This window comes from Pinus tabuliformis, chromosome 2_2, assembly GCF_031772625.1.
Source record: "Pinus tabuliformis cultivar Carrire ecotype Pingquan chromosome 2_2, CPIR1, whole genome shotgun sequence".
NCBI lineage: Eukaryota > Viridiplantae > Streptophyta > Pinopsida > Pinales > Pinaceae > Pinus > Pinus tabuliformis.
The window spans coordinates 860,880,249-860,890,817 of NC_142300.1; the positions used below are offsets into that span (position 1 = coordinate 860,880,249).

A 10,569-nucleotide genomic window follows, 5' to 3' on the forward strand; every position below is an offset into this window, starting at 1 on the left:
CGCCCTTCTGTTTTGGGATATTCTGGGGAGGATCAAGCTGATTTCTGCTTCGTGTGCTAACCGGAAGTGCTTCTTGATCTTCCTCTTGTGGGAGGATGAAATCCCACATTCCTTGCAGTTCCACCACTTCTTCATCGTCGGTCTGCGTTTCGATGGTGCTCTCTTCTTCTTCTTCTTCAGATTCCACGTTTGAGACCACGTTGGGTGGCTTCGTCTCCATAGGAGGATTTCTCTTAAAACTCCTAAAAGGCTTTCTTGGGGACGATTCTGCTACTTGTTTCCTTATGTCAATCATCTCATTGGACATGGCCTTTAATACCTTTTGTAATCCTTCCATGTCGAAAGGATCCTTCGTTTGCTTCTTCTTGGTGTCTTCTTTGAAAGAGATTTTCTTAGATTTACGCTCTTCGATTGTAGATCTCTTTTCTAGGGCTACTACGCGTCTTTCAACTGCCAACGCCTCAGCCAAATTTTCGACTAAGGTTGTCTTGCTTGCCCTATATACGAAGATGGCCAAGTTTGAAGGTAAGGCCGTGATGTACCATTCGCATCTTACTTCCTCGCTGGGTTGAGAAGCAGCGGGGATTTTGTTGAGGATCTTGTTGAACCGTAAGTTAAAATCTTTAATGGGTTCTCTAGCCTCAGCTTTGAGATTGGACAAATCGTTGATCAGTGTCGCTGTCGATCTATCATCGCCGAATTTGGTGAGAAATTGATTTTGAAAAATGTCCAAGCTGGTGATAGATCCGGAGGGCAGCGAAAAGTACCATGACCCGGCTGTCCCTTGCATTGTATAGGGGAAAAGTCGGACCACGGCATCTTCGTTGGTAACTCCGTTGAGATTAACAGAAAGCATGAAATTATTGATATGTTCTTCAGCTAGCATTCCTGTTTCTGGATTGAATTTCGGCAGCCATTTCTCAGGATGGGCAGGTATTGGACTTAGGGGTGGAGGCATTAAAACCGCCCCAGGATTGTTCCATGGAGATTGGGCCATCGCTGAGTGACTAGTTAACAAAAGTGCAGAAGATGATCTTTGATGTTGAGAAGATGGAGATGTTACGATCTTCGACGATTGCGGAGGAAGGGTTGTGGAAGATGGATGAGTGTTTTGAGGTGACGACGTGGGTGGTAGACTTCGCGGAGAGGGAGTTGAAATGGACGAAGTGGATGAAAGAGTCTCTCTGTCAGACTCTGGAAGTGCTTTCCTTGCTCTTTTCCTAGTAGGGAGAGGGGTTTCAGTTGGCTGGATGCCAAACTTTTCACTCTTCAATCGGGTCAGGGGATGAGCAGGGTTGTACTGCGAAGTCAAACTGCCTTTAGATTTATCAGACTTCTGGGTGAAAATAGAGAATCCCTGGAGTTTACGGATCAAAGTTTGAACTTCAGGGGGATCGATAATAGGACGGTTTGATGTATCGGGGTGTATAGCAGCGGTGGATGTCCGAGCGACTTCTAGTTCCGAGTTTAGTCGTACTGGAGAAGTCGGGGAAGTTGGTGAGGGTGATTTGCTCTCAGAATGGTATTTGGATTTTGAATTATGCGCCATTCATAGCTCGTGCCCTCCTTCTAGCGCCATAAATGTTGAGGGCCCCGAAGTCGGGTCAACAACAAGGGGGATACCCACCCGGTCCGGAACCTGGTTGGCGGCTCCTTGCCCATTTGGAGTAGCGGGTCCGACTGGGGGTAATGGGACCAGTTTCCCAATGTGAAGGGTGTGCGTGTGTGTGTATAGTTTGATGATATTAATCTAAAAGGTTTCTCTGAACTAGTCTTAATTCTAACAGCTAAACTACTTCTATACTAATGTGATCTAATGAAGAGAAACAATACATCTAATCTACGCTAACCCGGGGTGTTCTCTTTTGTTATTCGATCTAGAAAGATTTCTAACAACAGCTGGTAATAAAGATCATTCAACTGTTATCAGAATATAAATCGATAAAGATAAACCATTCTGCATAAGAAGTTAGGCAGAGTAGTTGTGAACAGCATATCGCATAATCAGTTTTCTATATGTCAAGCATAAATAAATGACTCCACCATACAGAAGTGCCAAATGGTAATACAGACATTCATACAGTAACATATAAAGAACTCAGCTGTATATCACTTTAGGGATACTAGCAGAATTTAGTCAAGAGATAAAAGTACCATTTATGACTGATTTCACTAATAAACTTCAAGCAATAATGATTTACTTCTACTTGTTCTAATATCTGCTAAGAGTACAGAAGTGCAACATCAGTAACAGACATTAAAATGCAAACATAAATAAATCTCGATCCATCCATTCATCAAAAACCTCCTCTGAGGGTGCAGAAGTGCATGTTCTGAGGACAAGTTTTTTGACAGATTTCCGGACCCTTCTCCAAATGCCATGAGAAGGGTTAAATACTACTAGCTAATTGATCTTAATTACACGAATTTAGGGAATCGGCTTTAAATGACCGCCCTTTACTAAAAGCAAATTTATTTCTAAAACTTTAAATCTAATCTCTGACCGTTTCTGTATATTCTCTTTAGTGCTGTCAACCGCGCAACGCTTTCTTGGGAAGAGTCGGCTGGCTGCCTTCTTCTTTTGCTCGGGAGATAAAAGTGGAAATGACAAGAGCTGGCACCTCCTTCTGACAGACCAGAAGATATTTTCGAAAACCTTTCTCTAGCTGGGTGTATTCGCCGCGTGTATACTTAGCACAACCCAGGTTCTTCTCGAACTGATTTTGCTGTTGCTGTTTCGGTTTCCGGTCGTGCGAATGACTGAGTGGGTTAGGAGTCGCGCTGTATGGACATCCCCCTGTTTCGAGAATTGTTTCCGTTCTTTGTTCCAGGTTTTTCTGGAGCGTCTTCCTTCCTATGCGCTTCTTTCTCTGCTTTACCAAGTCTGAGCTTCAGGATATTTTGTGAACACGCTGCTTTTGTGCGCCTTTAACTCTGAGTCTTGGATAGTCTAATTTCATCAGTGCCGGTTGTCTGATAGTCTGGAATCCGCGGTCCTGCTGCATGCGGCATTCGTTTGCGGAGGCATCTTCTCTCTGCTATTTGATTGGCGCTTTCCCCTTTCTCTCAGATGTTTCCTGCATATAGATTTATATCAGTTGCGTGTCTTGCAGTCTACGCAAAGAAGAAGGGAAATGAAAAGATTGACATAAAAGCATTAAACTCTAATGAATGCATAATCCTGACATTCATCATGACTTGACTCTTCGATAAATGCGATGCAATCATTCCTTGATACTCAAGCATGCGGTCATTAATTTCCTTTAAGGCGCGCGCTTGGTCTTGGGTTTATCGTGTGATGAGTCTTTTCAGATCGCAGATCGCAATTTACTGATATCGCAGATCGCAGTCATCGCAGATCGCAGATTTTATTCAATGGTTCATGGTGCCATAGCGTGACGTTTGCGATGTGCGATGTCGCATATCGGCGATCGGCGCTGCTTGGAGGTCCTCTTTTTAGAGCGCGTTTGAGATGCATGCGACGCGATGAACTTCGCGTCGCTCTTTCGCAGTTTTACTTTTCACACTTTAAGTAATGCTTCAGCCTTTCTTTGCGATGCGATTTAAGCCTTAGGGAGAAAAATACAAAAAATTAACAAAATATTTTTTGGGATTTTTTGCTCAGGGTCCCCCCTTTGCTCGACGTTATTGCTAATGTCGAGCAAAGAGGGGGGGTTGTTGGTGACCACAACACATTCCTATTCTTGTAAACCTGCCAGCAATGACATCTAAATTTTAACACCACTCATACATCCACATTTAGTAAACCCAACGCAATATAACTGATCTTACCATTGGTTTAGGAGCCTATAATACAATTGGATGGATATGAACTCAATTACATCTCAGAAAACATGGGAAGACAATCATATGGGTGGAAATGATAAACTTACATAAAGTTGAAAAAAGCGAATGCCTGGTCCAGTTGAAGCAACCTCTTCAACACTTGATGTAGCCCATGAAGAAAGCGTCTACAACAAATATGTCCAAGCCTCAATTTTTATCAACACAACAAACTATTTCAAAATCCAAAATCATTATAATTTCTTAAATCCTTAATAGCTAGAAGGAAATTAAAACATTCAGAAGATCGATCCCACAAAGAGAAAACTGATGCCCAAACCATTATAGTTCTAGCAGCTCTTGTAGTAGCATACTCTCCTGTAAAAGATGATGGATTCAATTTCAGAAAATATATGCATCAAAATAGGATGTTAACTATAATACAATAATCTAATGCACACCTTCGGGTTGAGCCATCTTTTGCATGGCAGTTGGAGCAATCATAATAGGCATTGATATCTTGAATCCCAACACAGTGGTACTCAGATCCACCTTTGTTACATCAACCAATATACAGGGACAGAACCTGATACATACAACATCAACCAAAATCTTTGTAATAATGTCAATTCCCCTGATGCTTGTAATGAAAGAGGTGCCATAATGTTCAAAAGTTTGGCCCAAGACAGGGTGACTAAAATTGAAAATTATAGTTATTCAATGTTTATCTAATCTGATTGCAGTCATAAAGATGGTGAAAAAATAGATACGGGAGCTGAAGGTACATCTTTTTCAAATGAATATGTATTAGTTGAAGGTACATTAGTTAAACAGGGGATATTGTGGAATCCATAAGAAACTCATAGTATGCAAGCAATTGAAAGGCTATCTTTGTAAAAAAAATAAAAAACAACCATGCAGAAACAAATTGAACCATTTCACATCCTGCTCAAAAACTCAAACTAAACAATTTTTAGACCCGTGCCTTCTGTTTTGGTGTTAAATGGGTAATCAAATGCATTGGTGTGACAATATGCATATTTTCAGCTTAAAGTTGGAAAAAGGATACAGAGTATTTCTTGAAAAAGGATACGAAGTATTTCTTGAAGATGTAAATCATAATATGACTCATCACAAATAATTTTTCTGAGATTCAGAAGGTTACAAGCAAAGGCAGCAACTCAACCCCAAGATTTCTCCAGGTGCTTCTCTATCCATTTTCATTCTATTCAAACACAATACTGAAGAATTATTTGAAATATCTCTCTACCAGGACTATTACAAACCTTCCAACTCAATGATCTGTCAATTTGACCTGCAACATATGATGCCAGTCCAGAATCCGCTGTCTGCAAGAAAAAACCAACTTAAGGAAGAAGTCTGGACCTTGAATATAGGAAGAACTAAAAACAACATCCTTCTATTTAAAGAACTCATAAAATGGAATACATACCTTCTCCATTTTCCCAAGATCCAAACCTTCGAAATTCTTTAAGGTAAGATATGGAGGCAATGCGAATCTACATTTTTGACAAAGAAAAATCAATAGAAGTCAAAAACAATTATGGATCCAGAATTGAATCTCAACACAGAGGTGTGCCTTACTGTCTAGCATGTATGAGTGGATATCACAATGAGACTTTTCAGAACATTAGATACCTCAGTTTCAGGGAAGGGATGAACAAAGAGGAATCCCAGATAAAATGGAGACTTCTGACTTATTTTAAGTTTGATACATTGTAGGTGCTAAATGCTTTTTCTAACCCTAGCGTCGCTTCTGATCCTAAAAGAATTCCACAATGTTCTGATTTTTACTGAGAGTTGAGAAAGTATTAAAACATGGGTACAACTCATAACGTTAAAGAGGAGTATAATCTGAATATAAGATTTATCCCACGTGTCTACCTAGTCCTGTCAGTAAATCTAAAATAACCGATCTTACCATTGGTTTAGGAGCCTATAATACAATTGGATGGATATGAACTCAATTACATCTCAGAAAACATGGGAAGACAATCATATGGGTGGAAATGATAAACTTACATAAAGTTGAAAAAAGCAAATGCCTGGTCCAGTTGAAGCAACCTCTTCAACACTTGATGTAGCCCATGAAGAAAGTGTCTACAAAAAATATGTCCAAGCCTCAATTTTTATCAACACAACAAACTATTTCAACATCCAAATCATTATAATTTCTTAAATCCTTAATAGCTAGAAGGAAATTAAAACATTCAAAAGATCGATCCCACAAAGAGAAGACCGATGCCCAAACCATTATAGTTCCAGTAGCTCTTGCAGTAGCATAGTCTCCTGTAAAAGATGATGGATTCACTTTCAGAAAATATATGCATCAAAATAGGATGTTAACTGTAATATAATAATCTAATGCATACCTTCAGGATGAGCCATATTTTGCATGGTAGTTGGAGCAATCATAATAGGTATTGATATCTTGAATCCCAACACAGTGGTACTCAGATCCACCTTTGTTACATCAACCAATATACATGGACGGAACCTGATACATACAACATCAACCAAAATCTTTGTAATAATGTCAATTCCCCTGATGCTTGTAATGAAAGAGGTGCCATAATGTTCAAAAGTTTGGCCCAAGACAGGGTGACTAAAATTGAAAATTATAGCTATTCAATGTTTATCTAATCTGATTGTAGTCATAAAGTTGGTGAAAAAATAGATACGGGAGCTGAAGGTACATCTTTTTCAAATGACTATGTATTAGCTGAAGGTACAGTAGCTAAACAGGGGAGATTGTAGAATCCATAAGAAACTCATAATATGCAAGCAATTGAAGGGCTATCTTTGTAAAAAAAAATAAAAAACAACCATGCAGAAACAAATTGAACCATTTCACATCCTGCTCACAAACTCAAACTAAACAATTTTTAGACCTGTGCCTTCTGTTAGCGGATATCACAATGAGACTTTTCAGAACATTAGATACCTCAGTGTCAGACAAGGGATGAACAAAGAGGAATCCTAGATAAAATGGAGACTTCTGACTTATTTTAAGCTTGATACATTATAGGTGCTAAATGCTTTTTCTAACCCTAGTGTTTCTTCTGATCCTAAAAGAATTCCACAATGTTCTGATTTTTATTGAGAGTTGAGAAAGTGTTAAAACATGGGTACAAACTCATAACGTTAAAGAGGAGTATACTCTGAATATAAGATTTATCCCACGTGTCTACCTAGTCCTGTCAGAAAATATAAAATAGAATGAATTTTCACTACCTATTTCTAATGTCAGACTCCCTCCGCTCAAGTCGAGGTGTGTCCATAGTCAGTGCAATTGCCTTAAAACCAGCCCTCTCCGCTCTTCTAACAAGTTGTGTAACAACATTCCTATTCTTGTAAACCTACCAGCAATGACATCTAAATTTTAACACTACTCATACATCCACATTTAGTAAACCAAACGCAATATAACTGATCTTACCATTGGTTTAGGAGCCTATAATACAATTGGATGGATATGAACTCAATTACATCTCAGAAAACATGGGAAGACAATCATATGGGTGGAAATGATAAACTTACATAAAGTTGAAAAAAGCGAATGCCTGGTCTAGTTGAAGCAACCTATTCAACACTTGATGTAGCCCATGAAGAAAGCGTCTACAACAAATATGTCCAAGCCTCAATTTTTATCAACACAACAAACTATTTCAAAATCCAAAATCATTATAATTTCTTAAATCCTTAATAGCTAGAAGGAAATTAAAACATTCGGAAGATCGATCCCACAAAGAGAAGACCGATGCCCAAACCATTATAGTTCCAGCAACTCTTGTAGTAGCATACTCTCCTATAAAAGATGATGGATTCACTTTCAGAAAATATATGCATCAAAATAAGATGTTAACTGTAATACAATAATCTAATGCATACCTTCGGGATGAGCCATCTTTTGCATGGCAGTTGGAGCAATCATAATAGGCATTGATATCTTGAATCCCAACACAGTGGTACTCAGATCCACCTTTGTACATCAACCAATATACAGGGACGGAACTTGATACATACAACATCAACCAAAATCTTTGTAATAATGTCAATTCTCCTGATGCTTGTAATGAAAGAGGTTCCATAATGTTCAAAAGTTTGGCCCAAGACAGGGTGATTAAAATTGAAAATTATAGTTATTCAATGTTTATCTAATCTGATTGTAGTCATAAAGATGGTGAAAAAATAGATATGGAAGCTGAAGGTACATCTTTTTCAAATGACTATGTACTAGCTGAAGGTACAGTAGCTAAACAGGGGAGATTGTGGAATCCATAAGAAACTCATAATATGCAAGCAATTGAAGGGCTATCTTTGTAAAAAAAATAAAAAACAACCATGCAGAAACAAATTGAACCATTTCACATCCTGCTCACAAACTCAAACTAAACAATTTTTAGACCCGTGCCTTCTGTTTTGGTGTTAAATGGGTAATCAAATGCATTGGTGTGACAATATGCATATTTTCAGCTTAAAGTTGGAAAAAGGATACATAATATTTCTTGAAAAAGGATACGAAGTATTTCTTGAAGATGTAAATCATAATATGACTCATCATAAATAATTTTTCTGAGATTCAGAAGGTCACAAGCAAAGGCAACAACTCAACCCCAAGATTTCTCCAGGTGCTTCTCTATCCATTTTCATTCTATTCAAACACAATACTGAAGAATTATTTGAAATATCTCTCTACCAGGACTATTACAAACCTTCCAACTCAATGATCTGTCAATTTGACCTGCAACATATGATGGGAGTTCATTTCAAAGGGAAACGCCTTATGGCGTAATTAAACAACATTATTACCCAGCCAAAATTATGCTGATATTTTCATCGGTAGCTTTAAGTTAATGAGGTTTGAAGCATGAAAGATCAACTTCCAAGGTAAGGCCTCTAACAAGGCGTTTGGGAGAAGCTTTAATGCACGTTACTCTCCTTGTCACAGGCAGATGTTTGCAGAGAAAGCGGCTTTTGGAGCTAAGTTCAATCATAGTGGCTATATATAGATATTGAATATCTCTGGGATGAATAGATCTGACGAAGAGCAATTTGGAGAAGCGTTTTTGCCATAATAAGGCCGAATAGAAGAGGTTTTATTTTTTCCATCCATGTCCATGGCTTATGTAAACGACAATGATTTCAGTGGTAAGTTTATTGTACCCAACAAGCCCCCCAGAAAGGAAATATCATTGGCAGTTGCACTGTTAATCCTCGGCACCATCGTCATTGCCATTGGCCTCTTCATGTTCTCTCAGCAAATCGGCGGTGACAGAACCCATGGTTTGTCTATGATTTTTATCCGGAAATAAAGCATTTCATTTTTCTTCTATTTCTCAAATCTGTTTTTGGATTTTTTGGCCTCTTATATCGGTGTTGCCTTACTGCTGAAGATTGAGGGTTATATCTGATTTTATTTTTGTGGGATTTCTATTTATTGTTGTTCAGGTATGTTGTTTGCATTGTTGGGAACAGTCCTGTTTGTCCCAGGGTTCTATTATTCGAGAATTGCATGGTACGCGTACAAGGGCTACAAGGGCTTCTCTTTCTCAAACATTCCAGCAGTGTGAAAAATTTCAAAAACTGAGTTCTTTGGCTTGCAGTCTGATCTTATATGTATTACTTGGGGTTTAGTGGGATATTTATTTCTGGGGTTAGGGTTTAAGGTTACGCTGTTCAACCTTAAAATTATGGCCAAATTCTGAAAAATTGAAAATTTGCTGGCCTCTTCTGCAAATGAAAGATTGTGCAAATCTTTTCCTGAGGTTTTTTTATTTTCAGGTGCCAATTCAATTACATTGTATAAAGGATATGAGTGTTTGTTAATTCTATGAAAAGCTAAGAAAACTTTGGGGATTATTTAAGATTTCAGGCTACAGGAAGAGTCTCCTCCTTTCCAATCCTCCTTTTATGGTTGTTGTCAATTCCTTAGTTTCTAATGTCCGGCTGTGCAAGGCCAGGATGCCCTTTTTGCTTTTTTTTTTGGGTAAAACAAGGGACACATTGTACCAGAAGACATATAGGGATTCCGCAGAGGATTCTGTTAAGGTTAAAGTCAAATAACTATGAGTAAAATTCATAGGTACTTTTTTGAAGTACTTATTCTATTTCAAGAAAGATCATTCTATTGTACTAAGCAGTGTGAAATGACCCCGCTTAAGTAAATACTGTGTTAGTTCGAATAAGTTTGATAGAATTTAAAATAGGCTGTGAACTACTAAGATTTGGCAGAGCTTTATGAATGTTCAATTAAGTTAGCAGGCTGTTGTCCAGAGGCACAGTTTCAAAGAGAAAATGCCATCTGAAATGAAGACTGTTTATTTACATGTGGAAAATAACCATTAAATAGTCCAATTGAGAGGCAAATGCGAGTATGCAGCTTGCATTTTTTATTATCAAAATAAGTTAAAGCTTGTTATGCATACTAAATGACAAATACCAATCGTTCACATCGCAATAAGGGTTGGAAATTAATTAAAGCTGCAGATGGAACACATATCCCCATATTAAACCGTGTCCTAATCAGAGAGTTGCTATGATTGACAATCTAGGCCATGACATTGCCACATCACATATACACTACATCCACTTTAATTATAATTTCTTTCTGACATTTAGACCCTACTCAGTTTATGTTTGTTTAATTTTACCAACCCATCTTTGTGCTCTCATTTGCATTTTGGGGTACCGGTTGGGGCTAAATATGAAACCAGAGGTCCTCATGGTTATTCGACGGAATTGTAACCTTGTACACTAAAGGAT

At 38.2% G+C, this 10,569-nt stretch overlaps 1 protein-coding gene across 1 annotated transcript; it reads left to right on the forward strand.

The window, feature by feature from the left end:
- The first annotated feature begins 8,924 nt into the window (after window positions 1-8,924).
- LOC149195704 (uncharacterized) lies at window positions 8,925-9,377 on the forward strand. Its single transcript, XM_089407996.1, has 2 exons — window positions 8,925-9,090; window positions 9,256-9,377. Exons 1-2 carry the CDS (start codon window positions 8,925-8,927, stop codon window positions 9,375-9,377), a joined length of 288 nt encoding a protein of 95 aa, XP_089264122.1.
- Window positions 9,378-10,569: the final 1,192 nt, after the last annotated feature.

Bases quoted from the DNA above. Each gene is read 5' to 3' on its own strand.
- LOC149195704 (XM_089407996.1), top strand. From the start codon at position 8,925: ATGGCTTATGTAAACGACAATGATTTCAGTGGTAAGTTTATTGTACCC. The intron at 9,091-9,255 runs GTTTGTCTATGA...ATTGTTGTTCAG, and splicing joins CGGCGGTGACAGAACCCATG to GTATGTTGTTTGCATTGTTG.